Source organism: Sebastes umbrosus, chromosome 19 (genome assembly GCF_015220745.1).
Source record: "Sebastes umbrosus isolate fSebUmb1 chromosome 19, fSebUmb1.pri, whole genome shotgun sequence".
NCBI lineage: Eukaryota > Metazoa > Chordata > Actinopteri > Perciformes > Sebastidae > Sebastes > Sebastes umbrosus.
Window position 1 is genome coordinate 20,535,251 of NC_051287.1, and position 24,337 is coordinate 20,559,587.

The 24,337-nt window shown below is 39.8% G+C and overlaps 2 protein-coding genes across 10 annotated transcripts in view; one reads left to right on the plus strand and one right to left on the minus strand.

Annotated features, from left to right (window-relative positions):
- The window catches only part of ggt1b (gamma-glutamyltransferase 1b), an 81,908-nt gene extending 62,517 nt beyond the window's left edge, over positions 1–19,391 (minus strand). For 4 of the 5 annotated variants that reach the window (XM_037752316.1, XM_037752313.1, XM_037752311.1 and 1 more), the window contains exons 1-2: positions 9,402–9,978; positions 9,110–9,252 (exon numbers count right to left, since the gene is read on the minus strand). The gene's annotated coding sequence lies outside the window, so the exon portion shown is untranslated. Of the gene's footprint in view, positions 1–9,109; positions 9,253–9,401; positions 9,979–19,256 lie in introns of those variants that run through there. The other variant, XM_037752315.1, reaches the window with a different exon arrangement.
- On the plus strand, positions 1–24,223 carry rnf34b (ring finger protein 34b). Of its 5 annotated transcripts, none has more exons than XM_037752333.1 (10): positions 4–990; positions 1,598–1,747; positions 7,133–7,217; positions 10,689–10,907; positions 15,054–15,584; positions 19,109–19,171; positions 19,310–19,511; positions 19,606–19,629; positions 19,822–19,863; positions 23,079–24,223. In XM_037752333.1, the coding sequence occupies exons 4-10, from the start codon at positions 10,704–10,706 to the stop codon at positions 23,261–23,263; spliced, it is 1,251 nt and encodes a 416-aa protein (XP_037608261.1). In that variant the 5' UTR covers positions 4–990; positions 1,598–1,747; positions 7,133–7,217; positions 10,689–10,703; the 3' UTR covers positions 23,264–24,223. The 5 variants fall into 5 exon arrangements, with proteins under 5 accessions (XP_037608263.1, XP_037608259.1, XP_037608261.1 ...); XM_037752334.1 differs by having other exon boundaries at positions 1,598–1,721; XM_037752332.1 differs by lacking the exon at positions 1,598–1,747.
- The last annotated feature ends 114 nt before the right edge of the window (positions 24,224–24,337 follow it).

Genomic DNA, 24,337 nt, shown 5'->3' on the forward strand with positions numbered 1-24,337 from the left:
GATTGAAGTAAGAGCATGACAAAAAAATACTCAAATTGAAAAAAAATAAATATATAAAAAATAAACATTTTTGCAACTAAATCTATAGTGCAGACTAGTTTAGTGATATAGAATAAAAATCCTCAAGTTGATTAAAAAAATATATTACAAAAATAAAAATTTTTGCAACTAAATCTATAGTGCAGACTATTTTAGTGATATAGAATAAAAAATAACTTGATTACAAAAAAAAAGTCTGATGCAGCCGAGCAGTTTATTTTATTATAAGACACAAGTGCATTTGCATTGGTACAAAACAAACAGAAATAACACTTTGTTGGTGCAGAGGATTATTTTAGGTTTTTGGCTCTTGTGATTGAAGTAAGAGCATGACAAAAAAATACTCAAATTGAAAAAAAATAAATATATAAAAAATAAACATTTTTGCAACTAAATCTATAGTGCAGACTAGTTTAGTGATATAGAATAAAAATCCTCAAGTTGATTAAAAAAATATATTACAAAAATAAAAAAATTTGCAACTAAATCTATAGTGCAGACTATTTTAGTGATATAGAATAAAAATAACTTGATTACAAAAAAAAAAAAGTCTGATGCAGCCGAGCAGCTTTTTTTATTATAAGACACAAATGTTGATGGGATTAAAAAAAAAGCAAATCCACTGGAATAAACCGAGGCTGTGAGAATAGCATGATGCGTCTGTCTGTCAGGCTCACACATGCGTCTTTACGCGCACAGCCACTGACCGCCCACTCCGCTGATGTGTCCACTCCGATTGGCTGCTAAAGATACCAGCAGCCTGTGTTCTGCTCCGTGGTTGGCTGCGGCACCTCTTGGCCATTACGTTATGCTTACTCCACACACACACACACAGGGGGCAGCTGGAGAGAGGGAAGACGTAATGGTTTGATTCCCTGTGCACTCCTTCTTTGCGATGGTCGTCGTTCTGACATTACTCGGCAGATTCCTCGGTCGGGAGGTGCAATGAAGGTAAGGTGATCAAAAGCTGCGGTGCGTTTTAGGATGCAGGTTTCTGCTGATTTTACGCACGATGCTGCACCGACAGATGGGCAGGGAATACCTCCATCCTAATGGCAGATATACATATGTTTGCGATGCACTTATAGATGTAATTACATGTTTAATTGCGTTTTAAATGCAGCATTTGACTGCATGACAATCAGATTATATATTCTGGCTGCTATATATATACCCTTCCAGATCTGTCAGTCATGGGTTTTTATTCTAAAGGCGAGCCTGGAGATGCTTCTCCTGCATCTCCAGTCGTCCTGATGAACAGTAGGTACAGTGTGTAGCCTTTTAATGAGCTTGCTTTGACCCCAGTGTGATAGTTCAGTGGACTAAAGCTGTTGGAGCGACGTCCATTCATCGTCAGGGCTTTTAATCCGGTCTAATGAGATAGAGAGAGACAGAGAGAGAGAGACTGCGGTCAGTGAGGGAGAGAGAGAGTGGATGTTTGAGAGAAAGAGAGAGAGAGAGAGAGAGAGAGATTCACCTCTCAGGTCCGAGCTGTGTCAGGAGTCTCCTTCCTCTCCCTCTGTGTGTGTGTGTGTGTGTGTGTGTGTGTGTGCTGCAGCAGCACAGGAAGGAGGAAAAGGAAAAGGTGATGATGCTGTCTGTGGCAGCTCGAGCTGGAGGACGGAGGATAAATGATGAAGATGATGGCGATGATGTCATTGGTGCTCTGGTGGCGGTGGCAGGTTTGTGGTGACAGTCACGGTGAGAGGTGAGGTGGAGGAAGAGGGACTGCCTCTACAACAACCATCATCACTATCCTCATCATCATCATCATCATAGACTAATCACTTGTTATTGCAGTCATACTGGAGCTGATTGCTTCTTATTTTAAAGCTGCTGCATGCATCAGTGAGGACTTTAAAAAAAAAAATCCATTTTGCAAATAAAAAACCTCTCTTATTGCTTCACTGCAAAAGTGCATTTACTTCCAAAATACTCAGTGTTTTTGAAGTACACGTACTACTATTTATGCTGTGAGAACCTTTCATTGTGAAATATTGTTCTATGTGTGCCAGGCTAGAGGGTTTCCCCAAGCAGCTGCTGCAAAGCTAAATAGCCGGCAGCTACTCAGCTCTAGCTGGTCAGGTACAGGCTATTTTTATATCTAAATATCTCTAAATATCTGGAGTTGAGTAGAACTGCAACTTTATTTGTCAACTATTAAACAAGTCGACAAAACTGATCAACATTTTTCACCATTTTCTGAAATTTTATAGACCAAACAACTAATCGATTAATCAAGAAAATAATCATTGGCACTGATAATAATCGTTAGTTGCAGCCCTGGTTTGCATGTATGTTTTGCATTTTTCTTTGCCATATAGTGTCATATGTGGATATCAGCGCTGAAACGATTCATTTAGTCGATTAATCATTTAGCCCAGTGGATCAGCAGAAAATGAATCAACAGTTCATTCTTTAAGTCATTTAAGATGCAAAAATGCCAAACATCAGCTTCACAAATTTGAGGATTTGCTGCTTTTCGCTCTTTAGATAAAAAGGGAAATGATGATGGGCACTTTTCATTATATTCCCAAATCTAATGTAGATTAATTAATTCATTGTAAAACATAATTTACAGATTAATTGATCATGAAAAGAATAATCAGATATAGAGCTGCAACGATTAATCGATTAGTTGTCAGCTATCACTTACTATTTTGATAATCGATTAATTGCTTTGAGTCATTTTTGAAGAAAAAAAAAGTCTAAATTCTCTGATTGCAGCTTCTTAAATGTGAATATTTTCTGTTTTCTTTACTCCTCTATGACAGTAAACTGAATATCTTTGAGTTGTGGACAAAAACAAGACATTTGAGGACGTCATCTTGGGCTTTGGGAAACACTGATCCACATTTCTCACCGTTTTCTAACATGTATTAACCCAAACAACTGATCGATTAAATCGAGAAAATAGTCGACAGATTAATCGACAACGAAAATAAATGGTAGTTGCAGCCCTATAGTAAAAGGAGAAAAAAGTTTATCGAGGTCTGTGAAAGCATTGTTGCTGTTTTATCTTTGTTCAAATAAGTTAATCCCCTTTTCATACCCTGTATGTTTAGGAGTAATGCTCCCCCTCTGTGTGGGGTTTTAATTCAGCCTTAGGCATTTCAGAAGGGGGAAAAAAAAATCTATTATTCAGTATTTGGCTTTCATAAAACACATACTTATTAAGGTTTGCACATTACTTTATTCAAAACATTTGAGGAACTCCCTCCACAACACTGCATCAAAATTTTAACATTTCTATATAGCTGCAGTTGCTGCCTACTTTAAACTAACAGGGCTTTACATAGAAAACCTACAGGGAGCTCATAAATCATGATGCAGTGGAAACAATAAACATGGCGGCGGTATATGAAGCCTTCACTACTTCTGTCAGTTAAGACCGTGATCACATGGGACAGGATTTTCTGCTGCTCAAACTCAACAAAAAGTAGCTTTGATTACACACAACAATAATCTACCATTCTTTATAATGAATAATTCACTTTTAATACCGAGGAATATTCTCTCGCAGTAGGTCAAGCATTTCAGTCCCGTTTGTCACATTATTATGGAAAACAAGAGTAGGTGCTTAACTCCCGGAGGACAGCGTAGCATCACTGTGTCCCCAGGAAAACAAAATGGACGTGATGTTTTATTGACTAATCTGCTTTAAATTGAAAAGCAGCTTTTCTGCCCCTGTGGAACGGACGGCGTTAGCTGAATTGTGGAAGCATGATGCATCTCAAAACGGCCGTACAGTATGTGTTATCAATGCCTTTTTTTTTTTAAATCAGGGATGACATATACTTTCTATTCTAAATCCTCTTAATGTTTCAATCCATCGTGGATGCAAATACTCACAAATCTCTGATGAAATTATAAGATGTATGTAGCACAGTGGATCATGATTATTCCAAATGAGACTAAACTCACTGAGGGGCGGACTTTTAAAAGTAGGTGAAGAAGCTATAAAGAGAGTCTGGAGGGCAACAGCAGATTTCTGGTAAAATAGTCCAGTCATGTTTTGTTATTGCAGGACAAATCTCCGCAGCAGTCCATATCTGTTTGTATTTCTGCACCAAAAAGTATTCTCCAGGCTAAATCCTCCCCTAGTCCTCCCCCCTGCCTTTCTGAGTAAACTGAATAAATCTGTTATTTTGCAGACACAAATCCAAACTTAGCTGGTAGCAGCTTGAGTTTTCTCTCCAGACTTCACCGGATCAGCAGACATCACTGAACATCTATCTGAGTAATGCCTCATTTAGATGAAATATCACATTTCTTTGCATCATTCTCAAGACAAATAAGTTTATTTTTTTCAGTGGCAACATTACTCTTCAATCTCAACAGAGCAGGGAGCTGAATTCACATTTCACAGTAGGAGTGACATTTCCAGTTGATGCCAGAGAAAAAAGAAAAACGAGGGGAGGACTATTCAGCAGAGAGAAAGAGGAAATGAAAATGCGAGAGAGAGACAGTGGATGATGGAAAGATGTTTGATAGTGCACACTTGTGTATACTGAAAACCATCATCTGTTTGGTATATATTGATGCCTATAACTTGGCTCGCAAATGCATTAACTTGTGACAGACAATGTGACGCTATATACCATGAGTTAATCGATACCATGAGTAGATTTTGTCATAACAGTCATACAGATGTAGCCATCCACTTATAATCTCTAACAGAACATAGCAGAGCGTGTTGCAAATCAATGAGCAGGACTGCTTTATGGCAATATTGGATTTAACAGGGGGTTTTTTTGGTGCTGATGATACATGCAATAAATGCAACTAAAATCAAATAGTAATAATAGAAGAATAAATGGGTATTTTAATTAAAACAAAGAATATAAAAAGTAAACGCAATGACAGTTACGATCAATAAGATTAGCAATTAAACCTTGGAATTGTCTCCGCGATGTTAATGAGGTCAACTTTGCATATTCCAAGTTATGTGGAGCAGAGTAACAAGCAGCAGATCGTCTCAACTCTGTATGAATGTTTGGCACCTGCATGGGTGAACATTGTCTGTGAGCTACGAACTTCTCAAGCAGAGCTGCAACAATTCATCTATTGAATTAATCTGCAACTATTTTAATAATCGATTTGAGAAGGAAAAAGAAAAGTCTAAATTCTCTGATTCCAGCTTCTTAAATGTGAATATTTTCTGGTTTCTTTAGTCCGCTGTGACAGTAAACTGAATGTCTTTGAGTTGTGGACAAAACAAGACATTTGAGGACGTCATCTTGGGCTTTGGGAAACACTGATCGACATTTTCTCACCATTTTCTGACATTTTCTAGACCAAACAACTGAAAATAATCGACAGATTATTGACAATGAAAATAGTCGTTATTTGCAGCCCTAATCCCAAGAAAGCAGGGCTGACAGATAGGTGGGGGGAGCTTTTGTAAAATAGCTAAATAAGAACAAATGCTGATTCCTCCTCACTGAAAGAGCAGGCAAGTGATGAATTACCTTCATTTTTCAGGTGTTTAATTCACTGGATAAATTGTTTCTCAATTGGATTTCTTCATGACAAATGATAAAATTACATTCACCCTAATGGAGATATTGTCCATATCATCCACCCCTCGCATAGACTGAAGCCACAAGATCAGCAGTAGAATCGATTTGCGCTGGCTGTGCCGTTGTTTTCCTACGAGGAGAGCGATGCTACCTTACAGGCCGAGCACACTAACTTAAAGCTAGTTTGCATGTTTCCACATCGCAACATAACATCCACCTTGTCGCATTTGAGCCTCACGTCCTCTGCCTCTACTGTATGTGCATTTGTTTATTTAAATTGTACAAAATTACACAGTGAGTGTGAACCGCTTAAAATTGCCACATGAGTGTTGAGCTCAAAGTTCAAATTATTTCAACCTTGACCTTGGCTGCCGCTGACCTTTTGAAAGCGCAACCAATGAGAACAGCTGCAAATGTTGTTGTTGCCTAGAAACAGTGAATGACGTTCCTTGCGCTCTTTTCTGTCGAGATAATTTACCTGCTGCCTCTGCGAGTCTCTGCGCCCTACCTCGCGGTGAGTGAAGAGCAAATCTCTTATCATGTGAAGGCAGCTTAAGCATTACTTAAAGGGCTACTCCAGAAAATTAGTAATGAACTACCATCCAGATTGAAATGGAGGATTTCTGTTAAATATGTTGAGTCTCAATCCCGAGCTGAAATGACATCATCGGCCGAAATGACCCTAATGACATCACCAGGGTTATTTTGTTGGAAATCTTCTGCAGATCCACAAAAAGACATTATTCAACTGCTTTCACAGGTTGTGTAGTACTCTTTGTGATGAGTAAACTGGACTTCATATGTAAAATCGGTGTGTGTCGAGTGTCCCTTTAAATTTAAAATGACATTAATGCCTTATTTCCATATTGTTGTCATTTGGTCAATGAAATGCTAACTTTACATAAATCAGCAGATACTAGGGCTGACCTGAATGCTTCAAAGCTTCGACCGTTGCCATGGTAATTGACCTCCAAATCAATATTCGAATTTTTTTAATATAGTTTAATTTTCTAATAATGTATAAATCCCAAAATAGACCATGAATTAAGGAATAATTCCACAACAATATTCATATCCAACATTAATTATGAGTTATTCTCAGATGGATATTGCTGTTTGTTGTGTGTAGAGGTACGTGTGTGTACAGTAGGGTTAGGGTTAGGGCGGCAGCGGCACTGTCCTGAAGCTTCAAATAGCTTTGAATATTTCTCACCGAAGCTTCGAAGACCCAAAAAAATGGTATTCGGCACAGCCCTAGTAGATACACAAAAGTCACTTGACGTTTGTTTTCTCTCTTTTGGTGTCAGACCAGTTTTTCAGCTCTAGTTAAACACAGTTAAAAAACAGTGACCCATTTAGGCCCCCATCTAGGCTCCTGTCGTCCCATATGGTTACACTGTGTGCCGATACAATTTTGGAGATTTTGATCCTCAGAAACTAATTTTATGAGGTCAGATCACGGCACCATACAAGGCCTGAACGTTGCTGATTTGCCTCTCTTTTTAGGTTTTCTATTTTTTATTTTGCTCTATTCCCCTCTCAGACGTTATGTTTGTTTGTGTGCACACCAGGGCTGGGTTGTTTGCTGACCCTATTTGATGTTGAGGATCCAGCAGCAGCGTGAGAAGTATCCAGACGGGACAAACGTGTCCAAAGGTGATTGGAATAAGAAAAACATATCATAGAAAAAAATACAAATGATGCAAGAAAAAAACAAAAACAATGTAGCGCATGTGATGTTTGCTCTTGTCACTTGTTTGTTCGGGACTCCCTGCCTGCAGAGCTTACAGTGTGCTAATTGAAGTGACAGAGGGAACTCGTGCTGCTGGCTCGAAGCCAGATCAGGCCGATTTCACGGCCAGACTGCAGCGGCTCCTCGTCCTGGAGAACGCACTAAATATTCCCTTTTTTAGTGGCTTCTTCACTCCCATGTGAGGGAGGCTGTATCGAACCTGGGAGACTTTTTCAGCAGCTGAACATCGGGTCAAGATAACGCCACGGGCAGATAATTCAAGTTGCTATGCATCATGGTTTTTACTGTGCACATAAAATCTGGAGGAGTATATCATGATAAAGAGAGCTCCTTGTGGTAACCGAGACGCTGAAACAGCACAGAAAATTAATTATGATAATTGATTTAAACCTAAGTAATTTCTGAAGCAATGATGCCAAACATTTACCGCTTCCTGCTTCTCAAATTTGACGATTTGCTGATTTGATATCACTATAAATTTAACATTTTCAGGTTTTGGACTGTTGGTCAGACAAAACAAGCTATTTATAGATGTCACCTTGGGCTCATGGCGATGATCCATCCAGCAAACCAATCTATATTGTCAGTTTAATGACAGATTTAACCTTTGAAGACCCACCCTTACTGTCTCAGTGTTCCTCCACCTTATGCTGTGACTCTACATATAGTTCTTAAGATTACATAACGAATCCTTAAGCAGATGGGTGAGGTCAGATCACAGGGTGTTTGTGACAAGTCGGAGCGGAGCGCCTCTCCTTAAGAGGAGACGTTCGCAGGACCCTGTGAATTCCATTGTTTTCCGCATAGAGCCGGGAACCACAGAGGGCTTACATTATGCTCATGTCAGCTATTGATTCTGCAGGCCGGGGAACAACAGAAGACATATTCTCTGCTCTCGCTGTCCTCCCCCCCCTCCCTTCTCCTCATCAGTATGCTCCAAGAAGCCGTGGCTCCCATCACGCCATCTTTGCTTCCCACGTCTGGCCCGTCTTGTGGTCAGAAAACACATCCGACACACTTTACAGGCCGAGTACACTAACTTAAAGCTAGTTTGCATGTTTCCACAGCGCAACATAACATCCACCTCGTGGCGTTTGACCATCACATCCTCTGCCTCTACTGTATGTGCATTTGTTTATTTAAAATTGTACAAAATTACGCAGCGACTGAGAGGTTTTAACTCACAGCTCTCTTTGGAGATTGTCATTAATAGGAGCTTTTAGAGTCTACTTCTGTCTAATTATCTCTAACCTCAAAGACTCTCACAGTGCACTCTCAATAATGTGCTGCCCAGTATCTCCCCCTCGTCTCCCTTTCATTCATTTTCCCTCTTAACCCATAGACTAGACTATCTCCTTAAGCTGTGTTCGGTATTATTGAGCAAAGGACTGGCTGATATGGCTCAAATCAGTGTCATGATATTAATACAAATATATATAATAGTAGGGCTGTCCTTGACCGAAGAAAATCTTAGTTGGCTAACAATGTAAATTTTGTCGACTAATCAATTAGTTGATTTAATCGGAAAAGAATCACACAAAAACACTTTAAATCTTGTGTTTACCAGAGATGTGCTCTTAAGTTTCTCAGAAATAAGTTATTCAGCCTTTAAAAAGCACACAAAACAACTAATCAACAAAAGAAATCACAGTCAACTAAGACCAAAACGACCGATTAGTCGACTAATCGACTCAGAGACGGTAGCCTTTTATAGTAGTTTGCTCATATACAGACAGGTGATCAAATAAAGGAATAACCTGAATAAAATTCTTGCATACAGCGCACAAATACTCACCGAATGGTTCGATCAGTGTGAGAATGATGTGATGCTGTGGCCTCGGTCGAATCGGACACCCTTGGGAGATTTGGGGCACACCAAATGAGGTATTTTCTTTTGGAAGATTGGCGATTTATCCATCCAAAGACTCCAATGGCCAACTGAATTTTGGGGGGAAATGTGTGTAAAAAAAAAATTATGCACGAGACATAAATATTCATTAAGAAGATATTCAAATGTTGGTACCAACAGACAATAGACTCAAAAGCAAGACTTTGAACACAGGGCAGACAGAATAAACAGTCTTTACCAGAAAACAGGGTTTGGTTCATGGGAGTTCAATCCAAAAAACAAATATATACAGAAGTAAGGTCTAAATCACACAAAGAAGTCAAAGGGAACAAAAGGCTGGAACGTAAACTATGAATAGCTCAAATTAGGTGGCACAGACAAAGACTAAATACACCGTGAGAGGAGGGTTATAAGGAGGGACAGGTGAAAACAATCAGACAATCACAAACACGGGCAGGAAGTGAAGTGTCTGAAACGAGAGACAAAGATGAGCATACCAAAATAAAACAGGAAATAATAGCTGACAACGCGGAAACAACATAACCTTAGAGGACAGCGGGACATGACACAGAGAGACGCTTTAATAAGTCATCTAAACTAAATGTTGTTGTCTAGACCAGTGGTTCCCAAACTTCTTCATGTCAAGGACCCCTAAACTGACACAATTAGACCTTCATTTGATTAGATGTTGTCCCAGGGTCCCCTATCTGATTTCATTTTTGCTTTTAGATGTTTATTAAAGAAAGTGTATGAAATCCATGACCAAAAATAGTCATACATTCTGTCCTTGTGTTACTTCTGGATGGAGTTATAGTGAACATGCCGCTGCGCAGCGCTTCGTCTCTCGCGGCCAGTTAGTTCATTCTAATAGAAAACAATGCGATCAAACTGATTTTGTCACTGACGCTGGCTCGCGTTAAATAAAGATGTTCCACGTCGTCTTTCACCTCCAGAAGCCAGGCTGTTAGTTGTCGGCTTAGACTCTACTTCTATAGCTTTAGACTGTAGTTCCGCCAGCTCATGTGAGGGAATGTCGCCCCCTCCTGGTGGAGCTAGTAAATGCACCTCTTACTTACAGATTGTTTCTACAGATCTGCTGCGGTACCAATCGGACACAATTCCGTAAACAAACAGGAGGGAAGTTGCAAATGTCACATGGCCCACAAATGCAGAGGAAGCGATCTGCAAATGCGCAAATATCATTCCACGTGTAGAAATAGATGCACAAATGCGTGTTTATCACCTTACATGTAAACCTTAAAATACCTATTTACAGAGTAAGTTATGTGTATTTGCAAATCGTCCTGTATTATTTTTGTGGATGTGACTTTACACAACACAAATACAAAAATACATGTTTGTGGATAGTGAAATATTTGCAGATCTTGGTACACATTTGTGGAATATCTTCTGTGAGTTACAACTAATAGAGTCCAATAAAAACTTCCATATAGATATCTCTAAAAGTTTTAAATGTGTGTACTTTGTTTCTGTGTGTGTGTGTGTGTGTGTGTGTACTCCTTAGGCGGGGGCATCGTCCATGTGGGCGTCATGCTGTGGATTGCTGAACGAGGTGATGGGCACAGGCACGGTGCGGGCACAGCAGCCGGGGTTCGGAGCAGGGGCGGGGCCCTTCCGCTTCGCCCCCAGCGCCGGGTACTCCACATACCCCCCCACCAGCTCAGGGAGCGCCGGGCAGCTGTGCAAGGCCTGCGGACTGGCCTTCTCCGTCTTCAGACGCAAGGTACGCAAGAGTGAAAGTGATGGCATGAGTTTGGCAGGAGATGATTAAAGATAATAAGAGAGATTTTTTCTGAATTTGTGGGTTTTGCATGTTTTAGCCTATTAAATACAAATCTTACCCACTGTACATTTCCCAAAGGAAACTATATGTTTGGACTGCATGGTTTCACTTCATAAACGTGCTTGAGTAATCCCTCACAGTCAACGTTCAGTCAGCTTTTTCAGAATTATGTAATCATTGCGTGCAGTTGTGAGCAGGGACTCTTCCTCATGGTGCATTCAAGGAAACACTGACATTCATAATTACTGAGTCACTTGCTGAACACAGACCTTTTTAATGCAACACCCTCACACTGAAATGTAACATAATGTAGTCTCTCTTTCAGGGTTAAATCACTGACAAGCTATAGCTCATTTATTGAATCTGTATTTATACAGGGTATAGGTTGGCTGAGCATATACATGCTATTTTGGCTATTTTACAGTTAACAGTTCACATAAATGAAATAACAAGAACAGCCATTAATAGAACAGAATAACAACCAGAAAACAAAATGAAGGCCACCGCAGGCAGGTAGAGGATGATTATGTTTGTATAGTGTGATAAATATAAGGCAGCAAGTCGTTCACTGTGATGGAAAACTTATTTGAAGCGAGTTTAAAGGCGCTGAAAGCTGATTTTTCATGCTGCACCGAAATTAATGGAAACCAACATCTGTCTTGAAGGCAGTGGTGGAAAGTAACTAAATACATTTACTCTAGTACAATTGTGAAGCACTTGTACTTTAATTGAGTATTTCCAATTTATGCTACTTTATACTTTAGAGCTGCAACGATTAATCAAATAACCGATCAGTTGTCAACTATTAAATTAATCGCCAATATTTTGATAATCGATTTGAGTAATTTTTCTAAGAAAAAAAAGTAAAAGTTCTCTGTTTCCAGCGTCTTAAATGTGAATATCTTCTGGTTTCTTTACTCCTCTACAAAACATGACATTCGAGGACGTCATCTTGGACTTTGGGAAACACTGATCGACATTTTTCACCATTTTCTGACATTTTATAGATCAAACACAAAATAATCAAAAGTTTAATCGACAATGAAAATAATTGCTAATTGCAGCCCTATAATACTTCCACTCCACCACATTTCTGAGGGAAATACTGCGCTTTTTACTCCACTACATTTATCTGTCAACTACAGTCACTATAGTACCTTTCAGATTAAGATTTCACATAAAAAAACACTACGATAAGCCTTTGAAATACATTGTGTTGTGAGTGGTGCCCAACCTCTCTGGCCTGTGACCCCTCTCGTGACACCCCAGATTTGTCTTGTGACCCTTTTGAAGGGGTCCCAACTCCCGGCCCCTAGATTGGGAACCACTTAACTAAACTACCTAACTATATATACTGTATATATAATGTAGTTAAAACCATCTCCACCTTGAGCAGCTCACACATTGGTGCATCAGCATTAGCAATCTAATAATGTCATGTATAATATCAGCCACAGGGGCCATCCTTCAGTACATTTCGTTGATAACACATGTAGTGTTTTTTTTTTTAAAGTCTTGTACTGGTACTTTTAAATAAGTAAAGCATCTGAGTCCTTCTTCCACTATTGCTTGAAGTTGTACGTTGACCCTAAAAACTTATTTTGGAAAATGGTTAGTCACGACTGGATGTAAATCAGACACTAACTGTGTGTTCCAATACCCATACTACTATACTAATAAGTATGCCAGAAAAGGATTTAGTATGTCCCAATAGATAGTTTGTCAAATGCAGCATGTCAAAAATACCAGGATGTCTTACAACATCCCGTCGCATTTTGCAGTATGCAAGCCAGCATGCTTTTCTGGCTATTCTGACCCACAATCCTCTGCTGCAGGGGATATATGAGCAAGAGGGTCAAAGTTCAAGGTGCAATGTTATGATGAAGTAATATATCCCAATTGTATGCATACTGCATGCAATGGTACGTACTTTTTCAGGCAGTTACGTTATGTACTAGAAGTAAAAAGAAAAAGTATGTGATTTGGAACGTAGCCTATACGCGGAAAAGAGCAAAATCGCTGGCATGCTCCTTTAAGAAGATGCACCATTCATATTCACTCTGGCATTTGCAGAGTCTCTGCACAGCTGAATATGTCAGAGTTTAACGGCAGAGTGTATCTGTCTGACAGTCAGACGCACTGAGACACTGATGAAAAAGCACCGTCCTCTCTGCCCGCTGCTTCAGATCGCTCTATCGTCATCCACACACCAGTTGCCTCTCTGACGGCAGGTCAACTCCCCGGACACACACACAAACACACACACACACATATTTGTGTGTCAGCGTGATATTTTCATAGTATGAAAAATGAAGCGGCAGGGGATTAACAACACATGATTGAAGAAAAGTATCTGTCGCGGTGCAAAATGTGCTTCTGGTGGACCGGAGCACATTTGTGCACAAGTGATAAGAAAATGTTTAGAGCCGTGGCTGACCTGATTTCTGCCCATTTGAAGTGTCAATCTACTCAGCTGCTCCGTGTCGGGAGACGCCGTTACGCCTGGAAAATGTCAAACATCACCAGGAGCTATACAGATTATAGTTTATTTCTCTTTTCTTTACCAGAAAATAACTGAGCACACAAGATATGAGCCACTGTTTCAGATGGAGTGTAGTGTTGCTGGTTTATAAGGTTTCCCTTTTGTCAAGACAGCTGACTCTAGGAAATACAGAATTTACAATATGGCTGTCAGGGGATATGGTTGAAATCATAAATATGAATCTGATTATTTTTCTGGTATTGATTACCATAATATCTATCTATTACATTTTCACTAGTCAATTATCTGTTCATTACATTTTGTGTAGCATGCAGATGTGAATGAAACATCGCTGATTCATTTTTTGCTGATCCACTGGGCTAAGTGATTGATCGACTAATCGTTTCAGCGCTAATGTGTCACTATATGGCAAAGAAAAATGCAAAAACATGTAAACCAGGACTGCAACTTACAATTATTTTCATTTTCAATTAATCTGTTGATTATTTTCTCGATTAATCGATTAGTTGTTTGGTCTATAAAATGTCAGAAAATGGTGAAAAATGTCAATCAGTGTTTCCACGATGACGTCCTCAAATGTCTCGTTTTGTCCACAACTCAAAGATATTCAGTTTACTGTCATAGAGGAGTAAAGACACCAGAATATATTCACATTTAAGAAGCTGGAATCAGAGAATTTTTGATTTTTTTTTCTTAGAAAATGACTCAAACCGATTAATAAATTATCAAAATAGTTGACAGGTAATCGATTATTCGTTGCAGCTTTATACCTGATTATTATGTTCACGCTCAATGAATCTGTCAATTGTGTTTTCAATGAATTGATTAATTTACAATACATTTTGGAACATAATGAAAAGTGCCCATCTTCATCATTTCCCAAAGTAACATTGTTTTGTTTTATCTAAATAGCGAAAAAGCATAAAATCCTCACATCTGAGAAACTGTAGCATGCAAATGTTTGACATTTTTGCATCCTAAATTACTTAAAGAATGAAACATTGTCAAGTAATTTTCTGCGACAAGACTAATCGACTAATCGTTTCAGCCCCAATGTCAACATATGTCACTGTATGGCAAAAAAAAAAATGCTAAATTACATGTAAACTAATCAAATCTTTGTTCTCCTGTCGCATCATCAGACAAAACTCTTCACACATGTAAAACAAAAATCTCAGTATTTCCTATAGTTAGTTTTTAAATTGCAGTTTGCTACAAATAATTAATCTGGACAAAATCATTTTTGTGAAATCATAACAAATATGTCTAATCTTGAACAATCGCCCATCACTACTCAACAATATCCTGCAAGTAAAACCATGCGCTGATGGATTCTTCTGTTACTATCATTAGTACAAACAGCAGATTCAGTGACTTTGGTTCCATCGTTTGGCCAATTTTCAGAGCTCAAATCAGTTAATTTTATAGTAGATGGTTAATTTATCCATAGATGATAAATAGTTTAATATGCTCAGACATCAGGGCCTCATTACTGTAGAAAATTATGAAAAATAGAGTTTCTGAAATGATGAAAGTCTAGCTGATCCCATCACATCTTTGATTCTTTTCTCCCCCTCCAACAGCACATCTGCTGTGATTGTAAGAAGAGTTTCTGCGCCCTGTGCTCGGTGCTCCAGGAAAACCTGCGCTGCTGCACCACCTGCCACCTGCTGCGCGGCACGGCCTTCCAGCGGCCGCGGCTCATGCAGCTCCGAGTGAAGGACCTGCGCCAGTACCTGCTGCTGCGCAACATCTCCACCGACACCTGCAGGGAGAAGGAGGACCTGGTGGACCTGGTGCTCTGCCATCAGGGGACGAGGGAAACCCCGAGGCCGGTGGCGGAGGACGAGGAGGAGGAGGAGGATGAAGAAGAGGACGAGGAGGAGGAGGAGGAAGACGGAGAGGACACACATGAGGAGGAGGAGGAGGAGGAGGAGGAGGAGGATGAGGAGGAAGAGGAAGGGGGAGAGGACACAGACAGTCTTCACTCGCTCCCCCACTCGCGCGCCGCCTCGCCCCCCTCCGCCACGCGCTCCACCTCCGAACAGTCGGTCCTCTCCGCCTCTCAGGGAGAAGTGCTCAGCCCCAGTGACAGCTCAGGGACCACCAGCCAGGTTAGACGTTCAGTTCGACGTGTGTGTCTGCGTGCACGACTAACACACACTTCTTCTAATCTACATACGCCATACTTCCTTCACATCTGTCCTCATTCTATCCGAGATAATTAATTTCAAAGGTGAAATCGGCTTATTTACAAGTGTCAGCGAGACTTACTCCTTTCAACTCCCCGATAAACAAATACCCTCTCGTGCATATCTTTTAGATGTTATTTCATACGTTGTATTTCGTGCTTTATTCTTCCCCTCTGTGCTGTCTTCTGTGTTTTATGGTTTTGCTCTGAATGAAGGGTTTCTCTGTGAAAATCTACTACATCTCATTTTGATGTTTTTTCTTCAGCTCAGAGAGCAGAATGTGCACGTGACAGCTGGAAACAGCTGTGTTATCTGTGTATGTGTGAGTGCGTGCAGAGCCCCTTAGACCAGCCAGCGATGCAGCTTAAGCCCTTTGCCTTTTTTAGGTCTGTTACATAGACTGAGTCTGTTATGTAACAGGAACGCAGGTTAACTCCCCACAGCCTCACAGCTGCAACCAAACAACAGAAACACTAACAGTACATAATATCCCTCCTCTCATCCCCCCATACATGAGCTCTCTTAGGCTTTCAGATTCTTGTGGGTTATTTGTTTTTAAAAGGTGAATGTGTGGATATACACCGCAAAAAGCCCTTTCAGAAACAAGCTAAATATTTGTATCAAACGACTTGATTACATTTTTTGAAACATACAAATCAGCCAAAATTATTGCCGCAATCTGCGTTACGTCCATCTAGATTTTAAATCTGAAATATGAATATAAGATAATCCTACTGGGATACATAGTTTTCTGCAGTGAACTTTTAACCAATGCAACAAAACAAAGATATGCAATGTTAGTTTTGTTGAACACAGCTTCTTGAATTAACCAATTCCTACTAGGATCAGTTACCTTGAAACACGTTTAATATTCTAATGTAAATTGACAAGATTACTGGGTAAGGAAAAATATAATATATCATCCTGAAATTAGATATTATAACTCTAGCTCTATTGAATTGATATTTCTGCAGTGTATAGGACACATTTTAATGCAAAAACAAGGAGTTTGAGGTCTGTGATTTATAAAACTTTTAGTATTTAGAACATTTATAGCACTATGCTATGGAGGACGGAATCTGCCAAAATCAAAGATGATTAAATAACTAAATAAATTACTTGATAAATAACCAAATATGCCATTTAATGTACCAACAGTAATATTACAAATAAATGTATGCATTAATTAATTGATAGAATGTGACATAAATAGTTATTTCAGTTTTAATTTGATTCTTTATTTATTTACCTGTGTATTAATTCCCCTATCTATCTACTGTTCTATTCAATTGTTCCTTTTATTTATTCATTTTTATTTAGTTTTTGCATTTCTTTTATATTTAAAATGTATTTATTCATTATTAAATTGCATGTATTTATTTAAGTATTTATGTATTTATGCTTGACCTTCCCTTTGCATCCTCCACCCTTTTTATTTCCCCGAACATATTTATTTCTGTATTATTTTCTATATACATTTCTTTAGTATGGAGGACGGTACTTGCCAAAATCAAAAGTGAATAAATAAAAACTTGATGAATATGCCATTAAATGTACCAAAGATAATATAAAATATTAAATGTAGGTATTAATTAAATGATAGAATGCGACATAAATTTATATTTCTGTTTTGATTTGCTTTATTATTTATTTATCTTTGTATTAATTCCCCTATCTATCTACTCTTCTAATTATTTTTCCCTTTTTATTTATTTATTTTCATTAACTTTTAAATGTATTTGTTTATTTTTGCAATTATTTTTCATTCATTTTAAATACGTTGTTAAATTGATTTATTCATTACTAAATTATATGTAATTATTTATGTATTTATTTATGCATGATTTCCCCCCCTTCCCCTATTTATTTCTCTAAACTTATTTATTTCTGTATTCTTTTCTTTATACATTTCTTTAGTATTCAGTTGAGGACGGAACCGGCCAAAATCAAAAAAGCAAATGAGGGGGCTGTCATTCAACGTGTGTCATGGGGTCAGAGTGCATAGATCGACTATATGCTAACTAGCCAGCTAGTTAACGCTGTCTGCTTGTCAACTTCAGTCTTCATTCTCGGCCCTGTACAGCAGATCATCGGCCTGCTGCTGCTCCCCACGCTGCTGCCTCAGATCTTTAGTCTTGGTAAATAAATAAAGAAGCAAATTAAAACAGAAATATCAATTTATGTCACATTTTATCAATAAATGAATGCATACATTTATTTTTAATATTATTTTTGCTTAATTTAATGGTATATTTATATATTTATCGAATCATTTATTTATTCATTTTTTAATTTGGAAGTTTTCCGTCCTCCATACTATTCAAGTTATGAATACTAAAAGATATCTAGTTATGGTGCCGTTTTGTTTTTGGTATAAAGTCAGGCTTTCTTGTCATCTTTAGCATTTTTCAGTATTTCCTCATGAATGAAAGGAAAGACATCTGCCACATGTGACCCATTACTGTCCATCACCATGTAGATTTTGATGCAGTTGAAACTTTTCTCAACATTTTCAGTTCTTAAAAATAACAAATTTAGCAGCTTTGTGCAGCCTTGACAGAAGCATGCGTGCTCTCTGAGTGCTTTCTAGTACTTTCACATGTTTGAAATGGTTGAATGAGATCTAACATCGAGTCAGAGAAACTCCAGAGAGGTTTGGCGCTTTGCTCGTGTTTTTGTCTCTGAGGAGTCTAAGCATGATGTGTGTCTGGGTGCGGGGCAGGCATCTAGCACCGCGACGCTGACGGATGCATTATTAACACATCTTCACTCGAGGCAGTTGATTGGTCTGCTGGAATGTGCCGAAGCAGAGCGAGAGACAGGGTTTTAACTGATTTTAACGGTGCAGACACAGAGGCAGCACTCCAGCATGATATCACACAGTTAAACTTATTTCAGCCCTTCACATGCTCCCTTTTGTCAAGCAGATAAAAGAATAAAGAGACAATATCTTCTCTTCAAAGCGCACAAATGGCGGAGATAATACACTCAAACCGCTGGGTTGAGAGCAGCTGAGTCAGTGTTTAAACACCTGTATTCTATTCCTTTCATTAGGTATCTGAACCATTTAAAGATCGCAGAGAGCTGTGAAGTTTCATCATGGCATTCGATAGTAATATGGAGCTAGAACAAAACTATAAATATCTTGTGATAGTGTTGAGAAATGGAGGCGGGGATCATCTTGTTAATGAGACAAACAAATGTGGGTCAATTTGATATTTCTCTTGTCAGTTCAGCATGCCTGAAATCTGCAATTAGGAGGTTATTTTAAACTTCTTTTGCAAAAATCCAAGGTTATATTTTTGCATTTTATCATTTGACTTTGACACTTGATTTGATATTTGGTGATTAAATAGTAAAAGCAATGTGTTTTATGCTGATCAGTGAGTGAAATGCTGTAATGAGAATTGAAATTGACTTGATTGTGTTGATTTCCCCTCAAACAGGAGCAGGAGGATACTCCAACAGCGTCTCTCTTGAACCTGGAGCCTGCTGAAAATTTCATGGAGGTACAACACTTGTGTGTTTTTGCACCTTTACAGCACAAAATAGAGTCTTTTAAGTAGAAGAACAAAGACTATATTGTAGACTGACCAGGCTTTCAGGGAGTTATTGACCTCAGCTCTGCTTCCTGTGTGGATTTGTAGGTCAGTCCGGCGACACAGAGGAGGATCAGGGCCTCGCTGTCAGATCTGGACAATGAGGAGGCGATAGAAAACCTCTCCGTCCGCCAGCTGAAGGAGATCCTCGCCAGGAACTTTGTCAATTACTCCGGCTGCTGCGAGAAGTGGGAGCTGCTGGAGCGAGTGCATCGACTCTACAGAGAAAACGAGCAGAACAGGAAATCCAGTGAGGATCTATTTGTTTCTTTTTGCATCAAAATTTCACATTTTCACCTTCAATGTTCTGTATGATAAAAACCCTTTTTCTCCTTTTCTTTAAGTGGAAAATGTGAGCATAACTGCAGGTAATTATTGCCGTTTTATTATCATATTTCCCAGATTTAAACTGCCTTTTAATGTGAACATTAACATATTCAATCTACATACAAGTGCAGTTAGCTCCCTTCTGTGATGTGACTTCAACATTGTTTTACGTTAAAGTTACTTTTCCTGAACTAATATATGTTCTTTATTACTGCCCGTTCTTATCTATAAAGTGGTTGCATATCCTCCACCTCTCTGCAACAGTGGAGTGGGAGGTAAGATGTTTTTCTAAAAAGCCACTTCACTTTTCCATCTCCTCCATGAACACATAACTGATCGTCTGATAACAGTAAAGGCATGCTGCAGCATTTCTAACCCACTTGATCCTTTACATCATCCTGCATATTATCACATTATGGTCACTCCAGTCATTATCTCCCGCCTGAATCAGTGTCTCCCCGGTCTGTCACTCGTGTTTCTCTTCCATCGTACAGCGTCATCTCATTTCATTCTGAAGGACGGCCTCTCATCCCGTCATTAATGCACTCCCTAAGAGCTTTTACCTCTTGATGAGCCATCATATTACTTCAGTAGCAGCATGTCTCCATCAGGTGTAATTACATTGTCGACCTTCCTGGAGGCTCTCTTGTTGACATAAAGGGCTTGAGGATCATATTAGACCACTTAATAGTCAGACGTGTAGGGACAGCAGACAGGCTGCAGCTCCGTTGGCTTTCTTCCCGTCACACAAGATGTGAGCAGCGGGAGTCAGATTTACTGTAGTGAGCTATCAGCCAGCAATCAGACATTTGACTCCTACAAACCAGTGCACTGACATCATTTGTTGTTGTGATTGTTTATATGGTAGCTCCTTATTACAATAAAAGTAACAGGTTGGTTATTGTGAACATTAAATATAGTTGCAAATGTCCAATCCACCTTATTGGAAGACAAATATCTTTATTCTTCATGACAGTTGTTTTATAAATTGTCTTTTCTTCCTCGAGGCTAACTACTCTAAACCCTCCACCAAAGTACATTCAAGTATGTCACTTATTTTATCGGTTTATCACCACCCATCTGCCAAATATAGTTTTTCCCCATCTAGTTTCATGTCTGACACTTGGTTTGTGCAATTAATATTTCTACTGTGCAGTGTTTTATAGCAGGTTTAAATCATTCAGTCAGTTGAAAATAAATGTGAGTAATATTAATTATTTTTGTTAAACTACCACAGTCCCACAATAGGCCTTACTGCGCTTACTTTGGGCTTGATTTCAGTTGTCAGAGAGATCAGATTAGCCCGTTTTCAACTACCGTTCTCATTCCCAGGGCATCATATGCAGACGCTTTGTCATGGGCATCGCCGTTCGATACAATGCACAAGGCACCCTTTAGCGCCGTTATGAGGCTTTCATCCAGGAGACCACTGTTTGTGGTCCGTGCGTCACGTTACAATCAGCTGTTCAGTCATGTCCCGTGTTCACAATGTTCAGTGTCATTTTCACTGTACAAACTTAGTCATTAAGCCCAACCATGTTGTTTTTTTCCTAAACCTAACTAAATGGTTTTGTTGCCTAAACCTAAGAAAGTGTTTTTGTTTAATTGACAACATTAAGCACTTGTTTACTGCGACCGAAAAGTGACGCAGAGAGGTCTGACAAACCATCAATGTGTGACTGATCGCCAGTTGAAATTATCTACAGTGTTTTAGGTTGTTTCAAAGTGACACCTCACATGTGCAAAGGGTGCACATAGCAAAAGCAGTTTTGCATTACAGGTGTGGAATTAGTTTGGTTTATTAACAGACTATGTTACTAAATAGCAGCTACAAACCTACTGGAGCGTAGGGAGATAGATGTCGCGGTTTTTGCAAAACAGGTTTGGACCCAAACGCAGGTAAAGATGAGCAGGCAGAGTTCAGGGATTTAATAACGAAACACGTATGTCGAACAAAAATGCAGCTTGTCCGGCAGACAGGTAACAGCAGAGTCAAACCACAAAGTTTGGTCACAAAGAATCGACTTGAAGTTCAAAAAACACTGGGAGAAAAACTCAGACAAGGTAGAAACACTACACATGAGAGGCGACGGCAAACTGACCCAGAGACAGGGAAGCACACGGACTAAATACACTCAGGGTGACCAGGTGTCCCACTTTACGAGGGACTGCACAGCATTTGTATCCTTTGTCCTACGTCCGCACATATTGAGACAATGTCCCACATTTTCATTGGCACTAGTTTTCAAAAGTCAAACTGCTGCAGGACAGACGTTTTTTTTTTAATCTGGCTTTTATCCAATTGGCTGTGAAGAGAGCAGGGAAGGCTGCCATCACAGGGCTGTGTTTGCTGTCAAACTGCGCACACGTGGGTCAAGTGCAGGTTAACATTTCACCTTTCTTTGCTACGCTACGCCCAACGGAGAAAACTGCGAGTCCCAACAAAGTCACAAGCTATGCAGATTTAGGCAGAATATGATGGAAACTACCACAAAGAAAAGGAAGAGCAGCTACAACAAAGACTGAGAAACTACTTATTTATAGTGTTTATAAACCGGTGGAGGCGATTCTCAGAGTTTTTTGTGATATTTGCCAGTTATTTTTCAATTTCACACGGGATAATACAACATGAAGCGACACAGTTCATGTGTGTCACAAGAAATGTGCTTCTCAAAAAGAGATGTGCCGATCTATGGATGCAATCGGGCAAAACGTAAAGATGTTACAAGATAAGACATAGAGTTAGATAGACATAATATCAAAATTGTAGATTACCTTTCAGCCTTGGTAACGTTTCTCACATTGTCCCACTCAAACATACTCTTTGTCGCACATTTGGTTCGTTGGGATCTGGTCACCCTAAATACACTGGGAGGTGAGGATAAATAGGTGCAGGTGAAACCAATCGGGGCGGGGTAGACGATCGCAAAGGCGGGAAAATACAAAGGCAGGAAGTAATACTAGATGTGACACACACGGTGAGTATTTCAAAATAAATTAAACAAGGAATATAACAGAAAACCCAAATCCTCAAGACAAATTCAGAGGCCACTAAAAAGATCAACACAAGATAGTCTAAAGACTTAACACTGGGCGGCTGTGGCTCCGAGGGTAGAGCAGGTTGTCCACCAATCGGTAGGTCGGTGGTTCGATCCCTGGCTGCTCCGGGTCACATGTTTATGTGTCCTTTAGCAAGACACCTAACCCCAAATTGCTCCCGATGGATGTGTGAATGAGTATTTAGATTAGATCCTGATGGGCAAAGTTGGCACCTTAGCAGCCTCTGCCATCAGTGTATGAATGTGTGGATACTGACATGTAGTGTAAAGAGCTTTGAGTGGTCGGAAGACTAGAAATGCGCTATATAAATGCAAGTCCATTTACCATTTAACAAAGTCTCACAGCTTCCATACAACATCACTAAACTGAGCCTGTGGAGAACCATTGTAACTGAAAAAATAACTTCTTCTTTTTTTTTTTTCATCCACAGATGGTGTCAAAGCTCAGCTGGCGGCTGACGACAACCTGTGCCGCATCTGCATGGACGCCATCATCGACTGCGTGCTGCTGGAATGTGGTCACATGGTCACCTGCACCAAATGTGGAAAGAGGATGAGCGAGTGCCCCATCTGCAGGCAGTATGTAGTGCGGGCCGTGCACGTCTTCAAGTCTTAAAACTCTGTGTGCGTGCGCGTCGGAGCGGCCCCTCAGGCGTGTGCACGTGGCCCTGGATTTATCACTGAGGATGAACTGCTGTGCATGACGTCGTCTCGCAGGGCCCAATGCTGCAGCAGGCGCGAGCAACTTCCCGGTCTTTGAAACCAGACTGTTGCCTCTGGCCTACCACGGTTTGTCCCATCCCCTACCTTTACTAACTCATGTTCCCACTCCTCCTCCTCTCTGGTGGACCGTCATCAGCTGCACACTGGACACTCACTCTTTCTCTCTTTGGTCTGTTAAACACGCAGCAGAAAACCCCTGCCATCACTCTCTATTCTCTGTTTAGATTTTACTCACAGGAGAGGAGAGGAGGTGGTCCCGCGGATACTTGAAGTGGATCGGCTGAAGAGAAGCAGAAAAATATAAGATCCCAGGGTTAGAGTCAATATGGTTTACACAGTCATGCCACATGACGCCGTGTCATCTCCCTCAGTGTTCTTTTAGGATGTGCAATATCAGAAAAAAAGAGACTTACATGTGTTTTTATTAAATGTCTGTTTGTTAATCTGAACACCACGTGCATCTCGTCTCACTCGCAGAAAGGGTGCAAGGTGCCAAACGTCATGCCTTTTTTGATCGATATTTTGGTTTCTCGGTATATGCATCTCATAACCAGCAAGCTTGGTGTGATAGTTTACTTTCTCAAATGAACTTTAGGGAAATAAAAGTGTGTACAAGTAAACGTTTTGAACACTTGCTGTGTGAAGGACGTGATTGTTTGCTCGCCGAAAATGAAGTGCACAGATGTGATTTCTGCCGAAGACACAGACAGTAAATAAACACTGCTTGGTCACACCCACAGACTGTATATAAAGATGGACGACATGACAGCTCCCCAAAAGTGAAGCCAAAACTTCTCGATTGCCCCCTGGTGGCTGGCTGCAGTATAGGGCATAAATCCCGCCCCCTCCATGTTAGCGGATGGGGCCAAACTAAAAAGTCAAAGTACACGTCAAATACATTTTAACCAAAGATGGTTTCTGTCATTTTAGGTAGTTCTCATCACGCTGCTATATGTTCAAGTGTTCC

Bases quoted from the DNA above. Each gene is read 5' to 3' on its own strand.
- rnf34b (XM_037752331.1), top strand. The intron at 19,512-19,605 runs GTGAGGATCTAT...CTTTTCTTTAAG, and splicing joins CGAGCAGAACAGGAAATCCA to TGGAAAATGTGAGCATAACT. The intron at 19,864-23,078 runs GTAAGATGTTTT...TTTCATCCACAG, and splicing joins CTGCAACAGTGGAGTGGGAG to ATGGTGTCAAAGCTCAGCTG.